General features: G+C 40.2%; 1 protein-coding gene across 4 annotated transcripts in view; it reads right to left on the bottom strand.

Moving 5' to 3' along the window:
• TTC7A (tetratricopeptide repeat domain 7A) overlaps positions 1 to 21359 on the bottom strand; it is a 200298-nt gene that overhangs the window by 154899 nt on the left and 24040 nt on the right. For all 4 annotated transcript variants that reach the window (XR_007628882.1, XR_007628883.1, XR_007628884.1 and 1 more), the window contains 5 exons: positions 15702 to 15780; positions 12632 to 12792; positions 12153 to 12216; positions 2018 to 2155; positions 1511 to 1594 (listed from right to left, as the gene is read on the bottom strand). Coding sequence is in view for 1 of the 4 variants with exons in the window: in XM_050314945.1 (XP_050170902.1) it covers positions 1511 to 1594; positions 2018 to 2155; positions 12153 to 12216; positions 12632 to 12792; positions 15702 to 15780 (526 nt within the window). In the remaining 3 variants the exon portion in view is untranslated. The remainder of the gene's footprint in view (positions 1 to 1510; positions 1595 to 2017; positions 2156 to 12152; positions 12217 to 12631; positions 12793 to 15701; positions 15781 to 21359) is intronic.

Here is a 21359-nt window from a genome sequence, read left to right as displayed (position 1 = left end):
AAAGCTTTGGTATCTCATAAATCAGCTGTACCTGTTCTATACAAAAAGAGGTAACTGTAGAGTTCCACAACAGAGTCAACAGTGGTTGACTCCCACTGAGGTACATCCACCAAATGTCCCACCGAGTACATCCCTGGTGCCTCACAGAGGTGTCACTACATGTTTGCCCAGGGAGTTCCACAGATGCTCAGTGATGCAGGCTCCACATAACCTCCACAGGGCAATCTTTTTCCAATGTTCCACTATCCTTTTTTGCCTCTTTATAGGACACATGAACTTGTGTTGCTGCAACTGCAAGCCATCACATCTTATCCTAACCACCACAGACAAGATTAACACCTCCTTCTAAGAGCTCTTGAAGACTTGTTTCTCTTAATCATTTCAGTCTCTCCACAGTCCTGCTTACTGTACCCTTAGCCATATTTGATGCTCTTTATTAGACTTTCTCTTGTCATTTTCTTGAAGTATAATGCTTAACAACTCACAGTTTTCCAAGATAAGGCCTTGTCTACGCTCACAGAAGTCAAGGAATCCCTTCAGATATCTTCCAAGCTTTGCAGCCACTTATACACCACAAGATGACAATTTCTGCACAAAAGCCTACCGCTGTTGATTCATCTCCCATTTCCATGCCAAAGCCACTGTTTCCAGCTCAGCTTATAGCCATAAAAGTACCTGCAATTGGCCAGATGACTGCTAATTGGTGGTCTCCATGGATTCCTGTACACTCCATGGGCACAGAATATATGACCATATTAAGTGGTCTACCAGGGCATAGCATCAATTTGCTCATACCTTCCAAAAGTGTAGGTGGGGACTCCAGAAAGAACAGGTTACATTTTGTACCATCTACATTTCCCTCAGTAAGTCCACTCTTTTAACACTAATAAAAAAACCTCCTGCTGCCACTGCCTACCTTTCACAACCAGATTGTAGCATATCAATGGTTTACTGATAACTTTGACAATTATACTAATTTTAAAACAACATTTACGCTAAAACACATGACCATTCCAATTTCACCCAGTTTCTTTTTCAAGAGTATATTTTGCACCAGGTATTTCAAAAATACTAAACCTCTCTAGGACGAAACATTAACATTTCCTTGATCATATGGAGAAACCACAGGTTAAGTCAACTGCCCAAAGACACAGAGTGAGTTGAGTTTTAGACATCATTTTTTTCTTATACTAAGCACATTTATGTTGAACCTGCAGAGAATGGACAGCTGTATAACACTCTGCAACCCGCAGGGATGCAACAAAATTCATTTTCTCCCTGATAATGAGAAACAAACACGACATGGAAAGAACACTACTCAATACCAAATGCATGCACCTGACCACAAAGTGCAATCAGGGACTAAAAGGAGAGCACTGTCCTTCAGCATAGCTGCCTGATGGCCTCTACTCCCACAAAATACATGGATCTGCACATTCAAACAAGTAATCTAGATACACTCTACCAGAGGAAAATGTGCCCTTTCTAAGTCCTTTGGTTTGAACCTTACCTTTCCACAAGCTACCATGGACAGGGCAAGCTGGTACCAGAGGTGAAACTCATCAAACGCAAACTTCATGGCTCTCTCCAAGCACTGAGAAAGAAATTGATGGGAGAAATATCAGAACTTTATTTATTTATTTTTCTCATTATACCTTTCATCAAGGCTGCTGCTTGGGTCAGGAAACAATCTGTTGTGGCCCAGGACCCATGTGGTTTTTTGGGGGTTTGTTTTTTTTTTAAAGACATCATTTTCCTCTTCTCAGTTAATGGGACTTGCTAGCATACATCGTCACTTCAAATGGCAGCCACTTTGTTCAAGTGCCCACACAAATTTATGTCAGTGTCTCAAACAATTCTGTGTGCACTTCAGGCCTGTGCTACCACAGGTCTGTGGCTTTTTCTACTAACTGCCAACTGGTGTGCTTCACTTTCACGTTCCCCATCAAGCCACTGCAAAGAGGGGCTTTGCCAGCACGTTTCAAGAGGCAGCTGAGGCAGAGTGCGGAGGAGGTACCTCAGACAGCATCACATACTGCCCTCTTCTGCCCAGTGTGATGCTGAGGAGGTCGTAGACTGCAGAGGCATCCTGGAGGCTGACAGCTCGGTCATCCTGCTGGTCTGGGGCTCGGCTGATCACCGCGTCCCTGTTCGCCTAGGCACAGACACAATGAAACATCAGACTCCAAAAGAGCAAAAAGAGAACTGCCTCCTCCATAGCAAGCTACACCCATCACTCATAGCATTTTGTTTAATATCATCTCAAGATTTTTTTTTTTAAACTTATCCCAATATAAGGAAGGTGCTTCAACAGAGGTACTTTATATTCACATGAAGCAAACTCAAGAAGATAGCTGTACGTACAGAAAGGAACTGCTAGGAATACCTCATCTGGATTTGTGTCACAGAATTAGAGCATTATGAAACAGACCTACCAGATCCCATTTCCTCAATAATTAGAAATTCAAGGCCATTCTTAAAACATCTTCCTTATTTCCTCAATAATTAGAAATTCAAGGCCATACTTAAACCATCTTCCTTATTACTTCAATTGCCTGCAACTGCAATAACTGCTTCCATTGTTGGTAATTTATCTTCTGTGTCCACACTTGATTTCTTCATAATTGTATGCGTTTCTGTTGTTCTTTTCTGCTACTCACTTTTCATTTTTTAATTTGAGCAGGTTGCCTTAGTAATCAGATTTGTCTGTCATCAATTTAAAGCAGTTAGAGATTTGGGTAATGCACTATTTTTTTATTTTTTTTAATATATGTGTTAATTTTGCTAATCTATCAGTGCATTACTTAGCCTAGATCAGGAAGAAACACTACTTTTGACAGAAAATGATCTGTTTAGGTATTTGTGAGGATGTCCCAAAATACCACATGCCACAGACTCAGATTTACCTCAAGATCCCAGCCCTTTGTGCTTTTCTGAACACAAAGGGAAAGATTACAATCCCAGAGTAAACTGAAATGCCCCTCTAATTTCCAAATGCAGAGGACCTCAGCCAGACTGCCCAGCCTCTGAGAGAGGCAGTGCTAGATGCCACCGAGCCTTAGCACCTACTGATAGCACAGATACAGTGCCCTGGGCTCCTCAGCTGAAAGGGGTGCAACATCAGACACTCAGGTCTAGACATCTAAAAGATCGGAAAAATTAAGAACATTGCCAGCAGTTTCACCTCAGGCAAAGACAAACAAAATGTTCCCTCCCTGAAACAGAAAGGCTATGAGATTTATTTTATAATACTTACTACTGTAATCTTACATCTGTTTCTTTCTAATTGTAGGGAGACTTTTTTTTCCTAAAAAGGTTAAACATGGGAATTAAGTGTAATAAAAATTTCCAGAATATGCAGCCCTTAAAACCCACGCATACTTCATTATGATTAAGCTGCAGCTGTTTCATCATGATTTTATCTGTGTAATGCCCCAGTTCCAAGCACTCTTCATCACAGCCTCCAGCCGAGACTGCAAACACAATTACTGACAACTAACACAATCACAACCAAGAGCTAAATGGTGACCGCAGTTAAAGGCAAGATGACAGATCAGACTCTCTACTGTTTGCACAAATAAACTTACAGCAACTCCTGCAGCCACAACAGTATTTTTCTTTTGCATGCTACTGCAAAAGACATAATTTGTGATTAAAAAAATAGTTCAGAGCAATAGGTTGCATGAGAGGGTGAAACCAACTTCAAAGAGATAATCCTGCTGCCACAGTACAGGAGTACAGCTTGTCTACCTTTGTTACAAGAAATAAATAAGAATAAAAAAAAATAGATGTTTAAGCTCTGTTTGGATTTAACACAAGACTGTTACTTTAAAAGGAAAAAAGGAGTTAAAGGCATATACCAAAGGATCCTCATTGCCAAGTGAATCCTCCTACGTAGATACAACAGCACTAACAATTTTTTCTCCACTTGTTACATTTTTCTGACAATTGTTTGTAGAAAACAGCAACTGAGATAGCACCACCATGCTCATCATCAACCTCCTATTAGAGTCAGCTATAGCCAGATGCTTTTTTTGGTATCCATATAGTACCAAGCTATGATTTTCAAGTGGCTACATTAGCGCAGACAGAAAATTATTCGGAAACAATGACTACAAATTAAGTTCTGCCACAGATGCTGGTACTAGAGGGAAGAATGCACCTCAATCCTGCAGAAGAAGGAATAGAGGACATATTACAAGGATGCAACATTCTAAAATTGCAGTAATACTGAACATAGTGTACATACTGTACTTCACCCAAGCAGCCAGCAGTTAAAAACAACATATGCATAGGCATGATGAATATTCTTTCCATGAAGGTCATAAACCTGATGATTTTGTTCAAGCTTTCAAATCTCAAAGCCATAGGTCATCTCTGCAAACTATCACTCTCTATGCTTGCATGCATAGAAGTTGCCACTGGCAAATTCATCATTACTTCTATCCCAACAATTTTCTTAATGCTGACTCTATTTACAATTGCTTATTCCAGCTGCTCAAAAAAAGAAAAAAAAAAAATCAAGAAGAGAAACCCAAAGGTGCAAACTTCCTAAGAAACTAACTGAATGGTAGCAAGAATATGGAGAGTGTCTAACACAGTAACATAAATACCAAGCCAAAGCTCAAGGTATCATTTACTACTACTGCAGTGTTACATACAGGAGGGCAGAGAAGGGAACATGAATCTCTATTTCCTGAAACCCACTCAGGGAAACTGGCATGTTTCTGTGGCCTGCCTCACACAGAAGGAAGTATGCTGCAACCCAGACAACTATTAGAAGGGAGGTTTTTTTGTCTTTACCTATGTTTTATGTTTTTGTAAATGTTAGTTTTATCAGTGAGAAATCCCAACAGTTGATGGTGCAGAGGATTTGTAGAGTTACTGCAACACAGCATACACCAATTCTGCTGGATGGGGAATTTTACTTAGTGAAATGTACAGAGATGTTTCATTTTTCATTTAAGAATGCAAAAATTCTAAGCTATTTACACCAACATTTTTTCAATACCTTTGTTTCTGTTGTTTCAGACACTAATGTTCCTGAATACAAATGGATAAAAGGTTATTTGTAGAACACTGGTCTCAAGCAGTGTATCTATAACATAAGCAGCAATTTCAATTTGTCCTACCACATTACTTCCTCCTCCACTATAAGCAGCAGTAAAACACAGCTACAAATACATTTTTAACACCCCCAGCATGACTATTCACTTTAAGCTGTTCCCATTGTCACACAGACATGCCTCACAGCACAAAAGCAGGATGGAGAGAGATGATGAGTCACACCATCAAAAGAACCTCTTTTCAAGACTGTTTTCAGGGATGCAGAAGGTCACTAATGTTACCAACCTAAGTTTCACCACTGGAGTTAGGGTAACTTGCCTCATACAGAGCAAAAATATACATGCCCCTTTATTTGAGGTACTCCTAGGTAATCAAGCAACCCAGAGACACATCGCGTTTGTATATTTTGGGATACACTGGGCACAGTTAGCTGTACATGTAATGGCTCTGACATTACATCAGTCCTATTTGGGGAGACTGGACACATTTCATAGTCAGCCCTGACACAGGACAGCGAGCATCTTCAGCCCTCCCTTTCCACAGGCCAGTGACACAGCCCATCTGCAGGCCACACCCCCCCAAAAGGTTCCAGCCCAGGCTGGTACCCCTGAGCATTTAGCCCCTGTATGTCTCTGCACCATGCCAGATGCCCGGCTTAGGTGTTCAACCCAACAGGGCACAGAATCAGCTGGGGTTCATCAGGGCTTTTCAGGCCTGGCTCCAAACAGCAGCAATACCACCATGTGGGACTTTCAGACCTATGCTGGCTCTGAGAGCAGGGAACAGATCTGCCTTTCTGGGCATCTGCAATGTAACTAACAACCCAGGAGAGCTACAGACAGCTTGTACCTTCCTATCCACATAGACAGTATTCTTACCTGCAAACTAGATAAGCCACCTATCCACGGAGCATTTGCTGTACATCAACGACCCTTATTTATGGCATGTTTACTTCACAAAGAAAGGAAAAGAGCCACAGCAAATCCAAACAGCCATTACTTCAGCAGTTATTACGCACGCAGTTACGCTGCAGAATATTAAATTTTACCACAGTACAAAGATGTGCTTCTTAATAAAACGTCAAACAATCATATGAATTACAATAGAGCATATTCCATGTAGCAGCCCCTTCTCACAGCAATTAGCTATGAAGTATCCTTTAATTGCTCACTTTGAAACAGGGCTATCCCCTGCTTTCTTCCAAAGAAGAAAACGAAAGCAATTAAAATCTTTAATGAGTGCCTGCTGCCTGCCCCCTAATTCATGGGCATTCGAATGTTTAACTTGTGTCTTTCCATAATAGACATAATTGCCAGATTCACTGCAACCCATCTATACAGAACGGCAGCATGTTTTACACAGTGTACTGTAATAATGTAATTGGTGTGATTCAGTACTAGCATTAAGAGAGAAAAACAAACGCTATGCATGTAAGACTGACAACAGGCCTTTGAAATCATGCAGTTGATGCTTTTACTGCTAAGAGCTGAAAAATATTTAGCCCATATCCTTTAGGTCTCTGTTCTGGCTGTTCTGCCTGTACTGCCAGCAAAATGAATGAATTTGTCACAGTGGCAAGAACCTATGCAATGGAAGAAGCTACAGACTTCTCACTTTGGTACTGATCATCTCTACACAGCACTTGAAGGCTTCCTTCACCAATATATGCAAAGAAAATATTCAGGGTTGACTGCAAAGCTGCTGTGAAAATGAGAAGTAGATTTAACAGGGAGGACACACCATGCCCCAGGAACTCAAAAAAACTCCTCTCACAGAGATACCACAACTTGTTCCACTTCAGACAGAAGCACAGCAAATGAAAACTTACCCCCTTGTGAACTATATAGCATCTATCTCATTTCTGGCAAGCAACAGACCACAAGTTACTGGTGCCCAATTCAGATGTCACAGCAAAATAGCCTATTAGTATTGCTTAACAAAAATGACCATATAGGCACATCTTTTACATTCAAGGTGTATTTTAATGCCTTGTACTGTAACAGAACTAATTCTGGAAACATCACTGAATGCAAGACAGACAGACATACGCACCCATCCAGAACCACCCAACAACCCTACAGATAAGGGAGAGAGACAGAAAGTAAGGAAGTTTGTTTGTGGATACTGTCTTATAGTAATCTGGATTTAGAGAGCTATCTTCCAAGAATTTATATCCTCCTTGCAAGTTTGGAAACAAGACTTCCTACTGCAAAGCAGAAGAAAAAAGCTCTCTACTCTGTCTCAAGTAACTCCCATTAGAACTATTTATTCAAGAGGCAATTAACAGAGGTAGTGTATTTCCCACCAGAAACATCCTGCAATCCATCTCTGCAGGTCCCAAACGCTTAGCTTTGCCTTGCAAACCAGTTAAAGAGACAGTCAGATTTGCTATTACAAGCGCACAACTGTGATCTGGCAGCAAACAACAGAGAGGGCAATCCCATTCCCAGTTGTCTCTTTCAGCTGCCATAGTCTGACAGCCCTCAAGAAAATACTCATGATGGTCATCTAGCTGTTGTATCATCAGTGGGCTTGGCACCACTCAAAAATAAAAAACAAACAAACAAACAAAGAAACCCCACAACCTATAAAAGCAACAAGAGATTATTCTCCTTTGCCAAGATTATTCTACTATAGGACTAGGGAATGTAGAGCTAACAGGTTTTAATTATTTCTGTGCTTAAAAGTACATGATTTTAATCTTATTCTGTTAAAGGCATGCTCACAGCCACGAGTTTGTTCTCACCAGTAAAAAGAACAGGACAAGTCCTAGTATCCTACTTCCCCCTCACCATCTGTTCCATGCTCTCAGGCTCTCCAAGGTCAAATCGCCTTTAGGGATTCAAATCAGAGATAAGATGGGGATGACATTTCTAATCTTTGTTACACAGGCACAGAATTTATTAGTTTTGGATACAAAGAGTTTCATTTCCAGTATGAGTGAAGTGGATACAGAGCCAAAAAAAAATAATCCATGTTACCTGGTACATTTGGTGGATCGCATCAGCCCAAATCCCTTTTTTTAAGGGCCAGCACTGAATAAAGGGATTTCAGATGGTACACTTCGAGAGGGGAAGGTTTCTAAGAGTAAACGAAGAACTTCTTCTTTTGGGTTTTTTGTGAGGTTTTTTTGGATTTTTTTTTTTAACCTCAAAAGTAAACACAAAAGTAAGAGAAAGTGTTCCATTCCTGGCTCTGAGAAACTTCTGGTTAAGTTTAAGGGCAGTGCAGTCAATTCTGAATACCCTTGAGAACAGCTATTAAAATAAACAAAGCTGCAGCTAGGGGTTAGTCATGCCAAACCTTCTCTGTCTACACCCTGCAGTTCAAAGCACCAGAGTCCCTGATGTCGGAACCAGTACCATTCCCACTGGTACTGTAATGCAGAGAAACCACACTGCAGCAGGTCACGATATGTCCTCAGTTCTCCTGACAAACACAGTTATCACTGGTTTAGCTGGGGTGAATGCAGTAAGAAAGAGGACTAATGGTTTAAAAATAGGCCAGTCCATTTTTTTGTAATATGTGATAGGAATGCACCATTCTACCGCAGCCTGAGCTTGTAAAGGCTGTCACCAGCTGGCCTTCTCGGTCTGAAGGAGAGCATTTTCCTCTCACAAACATAGCCCATCCATGCCATAACTTACGCCGTGCAAAAGGAATTATATGGTAGCAAGGAGGCCACAAACCCCCCTAAAAGACCACCCTAACTTTGGCAATCTTCAGGCTGCCTGATTTGTTTCACTAGATTCCTTCATGAGAACTCTGCAGCCAAAGACTGTGACTAAATAACAGCTGGCACAGAGGAGGAACATTTGCTAAGCTCAACAACCAGGATAGTTTTCATTGTTTACTGAGACACCTCGGTTTAAAAAAAGGCTCCCATTTTTAACAGGACAGAAAGAATACAGGAGGCACCTCAGCAGAGGACAAAACGGGCCACAAGCTTTCACTCTAAGTGTTAATATACCCACAGAGGCATCTTCAAAGCTATGAAAAAACCTACGATGGTATTCCATCATCTGAAAATCTTTTACATACTTAGGCTCAGAGGCAGAGTGAGTGAAATACTGAAGGAACCCTTAACTGTCCCTTTAGAATATGTTCATCCCACTAGAACACGCAGAGTGGCTCCCTTGCAATGCCAAGGAAAGGGATAAGAAGAAATCACAAGCCAGAACCCTGCACTACTAAGAGCCAGAGAAGGCTTGCTGAGAAATAGGGTCTGTCTCACAATAGCCTTAAGGCAATTTCCCCCTTTCCCTGTTAAAGGAACAGTTCTACTCCCCCATAACAACTTCTGGAGAGTCACACAGATCCTGGTAAAGTAGATGTCAGCTTCACCTTAGGAAGGCAAGTCAAACAGAAAAATAGAGTGAATTTCAGCAGCAGAGGTGTCCAAGGTATATACTACTTGAAAGAGCTACCATGTGTCCTTTTCATTAAATTTATGACATATTTGCTTTGAGGTTCTCTGATGATTTATGCTCCTCCCCAGCACAACTTTGCTCTGTGTCCCCTCCACAGGTTGACAATTCTTCTGTCCATCCTTCCCTTAATTTTTCCCCCCTCAAAGTCATTATGGAGTGGTAGAAGTCAGGCATGAGAAACAGGCATGAAGAGCAGCTATTTGGCTTTATGGTCCTGTGAAAGAGTTACTACAGCATGGCTGCTCTTTGTCTCTAAAAATCAGACAGGTAAAGTACCTTCCTGGTGAGTTTTGCTCTGAGAGAACAGTGTCAGAGAGGCTGGAGAGCTCCCAGTAAGCCAACCTAATTCCATACTTCTGTTTCATTTTAAGGGGCTCATAATTGTAAATACTGAGAGAACGCCTAATCCAGCCAAAATCCACGAACATCATCTATATTGCTTACTGGCCTACAGAAACATATCATTATCACTTGCCATTGACACTCTCTCCAGGAAGGAAAGTATGTTTTATTCAGTTGTTAACATTATATTATTAGGGAGAGGCCTCAACTGGAAATCTGCTTCTTTGTTAACTCATTCCATGAGCTCCAATAAGTTGTTTTTGTTAAAAAAACAAGTAAAACACAAAACTAAAAAACAAAATTTCAAATGAACAACAAACTTGTACATAAGAAAATTCACTAGCCTACAGCAATGCTGTTATGGAAAACATGTCTTATGTCATAAATTAAATAAAATTTTCCCTTCTTCATACCGTAATAGTAAAACTACAGGAAAATATTTATGGATTGCAAACTTACATAAGAATCAGATTGCTCCTTCTGTTCTTCACTTAGGAAGCACATTCCTGTGGTTCCTAAGTGTATTTCTATACACTGGCCTGAATTTTATTTAGAACAATAAACTCATGGCAAGGCTATCCCTAATACAAGAGGAAGACTCCGATGTTCCATTTCCCCAAAACCAGGAAGACAGTTACATGGTTCCTGCACTGCTCTGTTACAGGATCTTCAATTAAGTGTTTCATATGCAGCAGATCAAAATGCCTTGCATCTACCTCCAGAGGGTTCCTATAAATTGGAGACTGCACTTAAGCATACACAAGCTTACTTATTTAACCTCCAAGTCAGCACAGCAGTCCAGTTTCTATCAACAGCATTTTTTCACTGCTTTATCCATAACTTAGATACAGGACCATTTTACACACTAAAATTGGATAAAACAGGGATAAGTTTCATTCTCCTCAGCAGAAGAAGATGGTAGAGTTCAAGGTCCTACAAGGCCTTTCTGACTGCAAGTGCAGTCCCAGAAAAGGCTGGAGCAGCCAGTACTGTTGATGCTCCAGATCCTCATCCTTCTGCTTGAATCAACCCTGACAAGCCACACTGACACAAGTCCTTTTGATTTTAACAGAAGTGCCTACGATATTCTACAAGCCCTCACTACACTTGTTTTTGTTAAAATCAAAACACAAAACCAAAAAACAAAATTTCAAACGAACAACAAACTTGTTCCACTTGCAATTATGAAAAGCCCTTCTAACTGAAGAAAAGCCCTTGAAAACACAAAGCAGATATACTGTAGAAGATTAATCTAGAAGGCACTAAAAAGTGCATTGTAATACTCAGATGTACATGATTTTTAAGTCAACTTCATATTTTGGGGTGGTTCTGCCTCTTCAATTTCTCCCCAGATTTTAAAAGCAAACAGTATTAAATTGCCATGTGCTGAAGAAATTGCAGGAACAGGGAAGTACTTGAGCCAAAAGAACCAGACAAAGAAAAACTGATGGAAGCAAAACTCAAGAAGTTTCCACAGCATCTCTTCAACTTGTCTGAAACCTGTTTAAAAGCTTTTAAGAGGGTCACTGATGCTCCGAAGTTTTGAAATCTCACTTTGTAGTCACTCACAAGTGACCACACTGTATTTAAAGCAAAATACAAATTCCTCATACATTTTCAGAAAACGTTCCTTACACATTTTCTACGTTTGTGTCTTCTCAGTACATGAAAATTATCAAAGGTTACCGTACAGTTTTCCAAGTAGTTATTTTTCCTCCAACTTTTTGCCTGTTTTTTAAATGGATTTTTTAAAACCACCAATGTTCTGAATTGAAGAAATCTTATTATTTCACTATACTTTATCATGAATGTTTCTGCATGTGACAAAATTCCCTGTATCACCAGCATGAGAAACTGTCAAAGATCACTCAGGACTGAAGCAGCTAAGGACTGCAGGCTAAGGCATGTAAGCTCAGTACTGTATCCTGCAACGCCAGACAGTGAGTACCACCGTCATGCCTGGCTTTAGGTAAGGCTCCCCTTCCTCTCATTCTTGATCCATAAATCCACACAGATGTTTTGAATGGAAACATCTGTCTACTGACAGTGTATCTGGATGTCAGAACCTGCATGCAGCTATGACGAATGCAGTCACTTCCTCTTCTGGACAATTCCCAAAACCCTTCTCTCACGTTCCATTTAATAAAATTGGTACCACTAATAAAAGAATAGATAGCATTTTCCATTCAGCATTGAAACCTTTGCTTCTGCTTATCCAGGGAAGACTGTAAACAAAACTGACCAGAAGACCTGACAGGGAAATGCCAGATATTACTTTCCGCTATTAATATCACAAGCTCATTTTTGGCTTACCATGGATTCACTGATTAAGAGGAGAAGAAGAGCCTCTTCTACGTTGTCTTGAGGGCAGTACACACTGAAAGACAGAACACATTTTTCTGAGGAAGGTCAAGAGTTATCCTGTCAGCCTCTTTCTCATTTCACAGGAGAAGCGGTAACTTGAAACATCTCATGCATAATTCATTTGCCAGGCAATACCTTCTTTTGCAGGTTCACACAATTAAAATATATCTTAGATGAGCTATACTGAACCATAAATGGATTACTTTAATTTCATAGCAAAGACAGCTATTTGGTTGGATTTTTTTTTTCTTGGGAAAGAAAAAAAATCCAACACTCAAAGTTCAAGTTTTATTTTTCCAGCAGACTTTTTGACAGGAAGTTAAAAAACAAAAAGATACAAAAATCAGTGACATAATTAGCAGTACCAATGAGTGTTCAAACACTCTCCTTCCTCCTGATAATAAACTGAAATAAAAATGAGCGCTTACTTCTCTTCTGTGTACAGCTCAGGCCTCCGACAAAGAAGATTGCTAACATAAGACTGATATTCCTTGTTCATGAACTCAGGAAGCGGATCAGATAAAGGGCTCCAGTAACAGTCTTCACTGAGGGAATGGAGAAGTACTTGGGCTAGCTGTTTAGCTGCAGTCTAGAGATCAGTGAACAGTACAGAAAAAGACATATATCAGTGAAGCCTTCTCCAACACAAAAGACTCACCCCTCCCCACGTTCCACCTTGGGAAGGAGATGTACCAGCTTGACAGTACCACTTTTCAGAAGGTCAGAGGAGCTAAATCAGCTGCTAAAGTCTACAGAAGTGGCAGTTTCTTCGCTCCTCTGAAAAGGCCAGACTTCTGTATTTACATAGTCTAGTTGCAATGGTGTAGGAAAAAAGTATCAACAAAGCCTGACAGCAAGGAATGCTTTGGTGAACAAAGACAACCAACTGCCACATGGACTGCTGAGACAATCTCACAAAAGTTACTGTATTAGGGTATGATGACACTACACTGCACTCTCAGGCTCCGAATTTTGTATGCAAGTCTCGGACCAGCAACTACTTTTGTGTTAGGTTTAAAAATCAACCTTTTATCTGTTAATACTGCTCTTTCTGTAGTCTTTAATAGTTTCATCTTAGTCCTGCTTCTGTCCTTCTGTTGCAGTAATGGAGGGACGAATTTTATACTGAGACAGCGACATCACACGTGCTTTTTTGACCACAGGTGGCCAAGCATGCCTAAATACTTGCTTTCCAGTTCATACACATACCTGGTAAACTGGGCCCAAAACGGGGCAAATTTTTAAAGTCAAGTTAACTACCTCTGGCATTTGTCTTTGTCTGCCACCCAACAAATCTCTGATTTTTTGCATTGTAAATATATGAGCATACAAACAAGCTCAGAGACACCAAAATTCATGGTATCTTATGAGAATTCTAAGCAGCATACCCACTGTAAGCTGTAAAGTAAATACTGCACAAAACAGAGGCAGGCTGAAGCTTCAGCCTTTCTGTCCTAATACTTGTAAATGCTATTATGCAACTTCTCTGACTACCACATATGTATTTTATATGCAGTTTACACTTTGAGATGTGTTACAAGGCCACCAAGTCCTTTTCTTTTAAATACTAGCATAGGTATGTTAGAGATCTACATCAGTTGGATCAAAGAGATTAAAGCTTCTGTTAGTAGTTTCAGAAAAATAACTTCTTTTGATGCAAAGTTCTTGATTTTCATTCACTTCGCCCACAACATATGAATTCACTGCACTAATCTGAAATGCAAGCACAGCGGTGTGCTCAGTTTCTTAACAGCAAAAAGGGAGGTTTCATACAGGTACCCAGCAAAAGGCAGTGATCTGAACATACGAAGGTGTCTCAAAGAACTATTGTCACATACAACTCCCTGGAAACCCCAGGACTTTCCATGCACTTCTACTGACAAGTTACAGAAAGCCGTCTGTTTCTAACTAAGCTCTTCCATGCTTTTTATAGCAAATAACTATCAGCAAAATAGCCTAGGGCCCTGCAACATTAGCCAGTATCATTTTATCATTTCAACGTGTAATTATTCAGTCAGTTTTACCCTGAGGAGTCAACTCTCCTATATTTTTTTCCTACAGTCTTAGGGGAAAGAGAAAATAATATGCCAGCAATAGAAAGATCTCCACTAGTTCACACAGAGGTAGGAGTACAGTTCGTGGAAAGCCTTTCAAAAGGCAAGCACCAAATACTTCTAGTGTCTTTGATTTTAACGTACAATACAGTAGCTGTGTAAATTAGCTTCACTCTTGTTTTGAATAAGACCAAACAAACCAGAACAGGCCAAGACTCTGATTTATGTTATTACTGCCTTTGGCTAAAAAAAGCATCATTATGTTTGAAGAACACTGTGATCCCACAAATCAGAAAAAAAAATAAATCATGTGTTTTACTTTCATGCTTGAAAAAACTTGTTTAATTAAGCACATTCCTCCCTTTGCCCTCTTGACAGCTCTTTATAAAGAAATAAGAAAATGAAAATGTAACTTGCAGTAAAATAGAAATCCCAGGAAAAACTACTGAATGAACACCTTCAGAGTTTCCCTTAAGGAAAAATCCCCCAGGGGTATTGTACAGCTCTCCCCATTTGCACAGGGACAGGAGCAATTGAGACACATTCTGTCACGGTATAGATTAGACTAATTTCAGCAAAATGACAAAACAGGCAAGCATGAAAATACCCCTGAGCCCTGATCTCAGTTTGGAAAAGGATGCAACCATCTGAGTGGACAATTACTGAAGTCACCTCTTTTAATTCCCTGCACAAGGCTTCCCCATGCATCTGTATTCTCCAAAACGCTGTGCAAACCCATGCCCCCCTCCCTTGTTGAACTTCTCTTGAAATTACATAAAACACAATGTTGAAACAAGCACAAGTTTAGTTGTAAGCACATCAATGCTTTTAGGGTTGCAGAGTTCTCATTCACGTTCTCAAGACTGTTATTCTCCATGCTGTTGACCTTGTCACTTCCTGAGTAACTTCAGGACAAGATATCTTAAACAGGAGACAGGGAAGAAGCAGTTATAGGTTTAAGAAGTTAAACAGGCACATAAATAACTCTCTCCATGATTTCTTTACCAAAGGCATTCAAAATAAAAGGATGCATGCAGAATGCCAACACCAAAAAAAACAATTAAAAATCACTCTACGGTATTGAAGAGGGTTTTACAGAAGGACTTCAGTCTAAAAAAAGCCCCACTTGCTGCAGGAGCCAGAAGTACTTAATACTTCCACATGCAAATCCAGAAAGGTGTGCATGCACACACTGAAATTGAGAAAGAAAACAAGACAACATCACCTGAGGACATCACTGTCAAACTAAATACATCTCTATTTCTCTGGGGATCCCTTGACACATCACTTCCAAAAGTAAAAAAAGAAAATTAAAAAAAGAGAGAGAGAGAAAAAGGCAGCAATCAATCAAGTGAGGGCAGACATTTTTGTGCAACTGCAATGGTCAGTAGAGAGAATTCCTGCATACCAGACAGCCCCACCTTCCCATCTCCCATCCCCTTACCATTTTGAAGGTCTGAGTAGCTTTTGTTTCCACAGTTCGTAGTATTTCTCGCAGACTCCTCATTCCTTTCACAATATTTCTATGGGGAAAGACAGAAAAAAAACCCCAAAGCATGAAAAACCCCCCAAACCAGCAAAACATTGGAGACAAAATGTTTTTATGATGTGCCAATGCTTGGCAATAAACTCGACGTTCAAACAACCCATGAAACAATCACTGAGTGTGCAGTAGCGAGACAAGTCACTCTGAGGCACAGACAGGACAATGGCACAGAGCAAGGCAGTGACTGTAGCATGCCTGCTCCAGATGGCTTCCTAAGAGAAGATCACATTCACATTTGATGAACAGAGGGGACATTTGGAAGCCTTTCATAGCTCATATTTATAAAGCAGATGCTGCTCCTTAAAAGCATCCACATCTCCTCTTCACACACACAGATTGTACTCGTTTGAATTATATTGAGCTTACGTGATGCTTTTAAATGACGATTCCTTTTAGGTGGTGCTTAAACGCCTTATGTCTGATGGTCCAGGCACATGACAAAATTACAGTGGTTTAAACAGCTTATTATCAGGTAGCTAAGTTGCAGTAACTGTCTGCAAGCACAACTTAACCTGCAATAAAAGGGTTAGGCTAAAAAAGAAAAAAAAAATTAAAAAAAACACAGAACACATTACTCTGCATACACCATGAGCAATTAAAGCTGACTAGTTGCCAAATGGTATCTTAATCATGTATCTGTGCACTCAGAAAGATGCAGGGAGGAAAGATTAAACACTGTACATGTTAGTTAACACACTGTCAGGCTACAAGCTGTTCAAGGATAAGGACGTGGCCCTACCACCACGGTAACCGCAAAGTGGTTCAATGCACATTCACTGCAGGGTGGAAGCTACCCAAAGAAATACAAGCTATCAGAAAAGGAGCAATGTTGGACAAGAAAACAAAATAAGCAGTTGTACCGGTACATTAACTGCCACTTCAGCTTATCCAGGAGAATTTTCTGTGCAGAAGAAAGCTAAATTTCATTTTAAAAAGCCATAATAACCTTTTCTGTCAAACCGATTAAATTTTGAAGGTAAGCAGTACAGACTGCATTTGTGCCTGCTTTCATGCACTGCAAACCTTCTCGCACTCCAGAATCAGTGGCAAACATTTGATGAAAATAAAAGGTACTTATTTTGGGGGGCAGGGGGATACCAAATGATCATTAATCTTGCACACAAAAAATGCCACCCTAAAGCTTGTGGTCATCAAGTCACAGAATCCAAATGCACGTGGCCTTACTTCAATACTCATCTCAGTTTTAAACTGTGAGGTAGTCTGAAGGTTACCTAATTGTGGGCAATGTACAGACAAGCAAGAAAGTAAGGCAAGAGCAAAAACATTGGAGACTAGCCCTCACAGAGAAAAGTTAGATGTCGTCTTTCTTTTTTTCCATTCACTTTCTCCTAAGTAAAACATGTACTTCGAATTTATCAAGAGGAAAAAGCTTAAGGAAGTTTTTTTAAGTTGGATTTCAATGCTTCAGCACGCTCTCCAATTACAGGGTCGAGACACCATGTTCTTTTTAGTGGGTCTAGAATACAATATACCCACAAAAATGCAGTTCTGGACTTTAAACCGAGGAAAGCAATAAAGCATGTGGTGTTATTTATGCATGAGTAGTGACACCAAATCCAATGGAACTATTCATATGGTATTTACTATTAGACAGACAAATCAATAAATTCCCTCCATCTCAAAGAAATACACCTTCCCAACTGCTCTCTTTGGTTATTGAAAACTACCAGTATTTCCTGTGCATCCATGGGCTCCTTAAGAGGCTGAACAGAAGAGTTATGGTGTATAACAGTTCTACAACATTTTCAAAAATGCATATGTTCAAATTTCTTGTTAGCATAATGGTATTTGTCTTAATAAAGTGCCTATGAATTGCATTAACTACCATGAGAAAGAAGATTAGTGACCACTCGCAAAGCCAATTAATTTCACATTTGGCACACGGCAAACGCCTAGGAGCGCTTTCAACAAAAGCTAGGAGAGTAAAATGGGCAGCACAGGAGGAGCACCAAACACTCACCACCACCTACACAGATAGTCGTGTGGTCAGAGGTTCTACTAGAGAGCACCCACTCCACTCTCTGAGTTCCCAGTTCTGAAACATACAGAGCATCTGACAACGATACAGGACTGAGGATTTAGTTTAGCAGCTTCTATATTTCGAGCTTTACTGAACATTATTGAGCCATGACAGGAGACAGAGCACATCTGCCAGCATTCTGCGAACATACCTCACTACAGGAGCTTGTCTTTACATTTACTTTTCCAAGCCAGGAGACCATCTGAGCATACATTTCATTTTGAGCAAATGAACTGCTTTACTTATAATAAGGAACTTACTGTCCCATTAATGTATGTCCTTTATATACTAGTTGTGCACTTAAAGAGAATTTTTTTACTTAGGACCTAAAGAGGTTAACAAAAAAGTATATATTTGAACAGAAATACATGTACATAGATGAACAGATGAGGATTCAAACATAAAACCTCTGGCAACCACTGGTAAATCCATCTGATCTTATCTAGTTCAGAAACTAAAAAATCTTGAGCTTCTGCAGAAACTGGATAGAAAACTACCTGGAAATCTCAGGTACTGCTGCCTCAAGCCATGGTATCAGCGAACATCTGATGATGGAAATTAAATGAGCTGAAAGAGTCCATAAGCCCCTATTGTACTGCTAAGACACCAGAAAAAGAAATGAGAAAGAACGGGAAGGGAAAAGCACATGATCATTAAACTGCCTTGGTTTAGCCGCAGAAGTGGTCAGAGCGCCATTTAGAAAAACCATGATGAAATGCAGTTTAGGATTCAGTCACAGCTAATCTAATAAAGAACAACACAGACAATCATGGGCAAAAGCTGTGACAAAGAGCACCCTGAGAGTCCAATCAGTCCAGCTTGGCATGAAAATATGTTTTGTTTGTACATGTACCCTGTTAATACAGAGTATTTAATTACCCGTCCATGTATCAAAGCAGTCATACTGCGTTTATGCCATATAATTTGTCTAACACTACACATGACATTTTAAGATACAAGAAAATAAAGAAATACTGTTTTCTATGCAAATTTCTGGGGAAGAATATTGACAATAAACCAGAGGGCACAGAGGTCTGCAAAGACAGTCCCCCAACAACACAGACACCAGAAGATCATGTTCTTATCCCCACTGATTTACTGCTAAAACAATTAGCTGTTAACACATGGAACAGACCATCTTGAGAAGATTACATGGCAGTTTGCAGTCACCTCTCAAGGGTAAAGCTGTACCCAAAGCACAGAAACAACAGGAACACCATTGCCTCTGCCTACCTCCTTTTACATCTTTGCATCTCACCCAGGTTTCTAAAAAATCATACCCTCTCAAACAGCTGTTCATGCATAGACACAAAAGACACCTGAAGAAGTGAGCCTCAGATTCCTATGAATAAGATACAAGACATAACAAGTAAGTACAACAAAGCCCATTAGAGTTTCCTAATGGCAGCCTGTCTAACAGAGAGGGGTGCTCAAAAAAAACCCCCAACTCCATACAAAACAAAAGCTTAGCACTTCTCTAGATCCATCCAGCAGAGAGTAAGACTCACTTCCAAATTACCAGCTGCAGTGTCCTGGAAAAGGTGCTAGACTGAGATGACTGAAGAGGAGATAAATGTCAAGAAAGCCCACGTAAATTCCTCGGAAGAGATAAACAGTCCAGCAGACTGTCCCACCTGCCTTTGTACACTGGATACTACTGTGAAACTACACATACATGAAGTTACTCTTTCAAAGTGACCTTGCAACAGAAGCCTACAAAATTTCCAAAAGGGAACTAAGCACTCTACAAAACTGACAGAAGGAAGGAGAAAAAACTATGCAAGCTTTCCCTATTAGGCATTTTTGACTGGGTTTTCCAAAGTAATATAGGTCCAATTTTGAGAGATCATATGGAAACCCTGATAAATACTTAATAATAATTTTTCATAAATTCTTTTTCTTCAAAAATGTCCCATCTAAAGCTTCTAAAACCAAGCACTTCCTCTAGAAAGCTCTTTGTCTTGCCTATGGAATTCCATGCATACTTCAACTGCAAATACGAGAGCAGTATACATATCCATTACTTCACACAGGTGAAGCTTGCTTGAAAATATTACAATCATCTTGACCAAAGACCCCTAACAGCAAGAAGAGGTAATACCTGTTCAATACTCTGACAGAAAAAGCAGTAAGAAATTAGCCTAATCTTCACACATCTGCATCACAAAAAAATCAAACAACCAAAAACCACAACCTAGTACAGATGCTAACATGGAAGACAACTGGTTGCCTCTTACAGTATGACATCCACAGTATCAACACTGCTCACTGGAAGAATAAAAGACAGGTTTTTTTGGGTTGTAGCAGGGAAAACAACTGCAGGAAATGTGTCTTCAGCAACACAATGTTTTTAAGTTAACATCTTATTAAAAGCGTCTGGGACTTGTACATCTGCAAAATTTTTTGGTCCTTACAGCGGGCAGCTCAACACCTGAAGGGCAGACCAGAGCTTTCTTTCATCCTGGTGGCTTCTTTCCACAGCACACTGCAAGAGAAAAGGCCATCCCTGACCATGCTCCGAGAAGACATAACACCACCACTTATATCCCTCAACTCTTCTACCTGCTGAGACAAGAACAAAGCACTCACTATTCCTTTTGTACACATGTGCCAACTGAGGAAGGACATTCCACCTGATAGGACCCACCCCCTGACAGCTTCAGCAATCATTATCCAAGGCTTATTTCCTACCAGAACACACTGGGAGCAATACGGAGAACAAAAGCATTTCTCTGAGCTATTCAATATCGGCTGGAGAAATTTATTACACTCATGAAATATCTGAAAGCTTCTTCCTACTTCCATTCTCTTTTCTTAATATATCGCAGTGCTACTTATGCCCTCTCGTGGCAGAAAGCACACATTAGTATCAGCTGCGGTGGCACAGACAAGCTGTCGTATCCCACTAGGCTCCTTTTATCCCACCAAACCTTCCATTCCTGGCTGATGCTTCTCCCTTGCACCGCAGGAGGTGAGGAGCACGTGGGATTCCATTCCCACCTCAGCCACAGAAGCTCCACTGCACCAACTGGGATGCTCTTTCATCAGGAGACAGCTACAGAGAACATTTTTGCTACTATCGCAGCTATTAAACTTATAATCAAATCCCTGCATAATTCACACCTGTATTTTGCTTCAAATTGTTTTCCTGTAGGGTTTTTGTGGGTTGTTTCTGTTCAGGGTTTTATGGGGGGAAATTGTTGGGTTTTTTTAAGGCTATCATTAAAATAACATGGGAACAGAGCAAGCACGGCCCACAGTAGTAGCTAAAACTTCCCACCGGATATATTGAACTCATCACTGATGAAGACTGAATTAAAAATGTTGCTGGATAAAATGAACATGAGTGAGTCTGATATTCAAAAGGTGCCTAGAGGACATCAGTGCCGTATGTTCTGAATAAGATTTTATTTTTTTACATAGTTAATAAGCTTACTGGCAAGACCTGAGCTTTTTATTTGCCATGAGAACAACAAAAGGTTAGGAAAGCACATGCTGTGCCACAGCTGGCCAAC

Source organism: Myiozetetes cayanensis, unplaced genomic scaffold, assembly GCF_022539395.1.
Source record: "Myiozetetes cayanensis isolate MyiCay16 unplaced genomic scaffold, myiCay2020 scf2-11, whole genome shotgun sequence".
NCBI lineage: Eukaryota > Metazoa > Chordata > Aves > Passeriformes > Tyrannidae > Myiozetetes > Myiozetetes cayanensis.
This window is presented reverse-complemented; position numbering and strand designations above follow the sequence as displayed.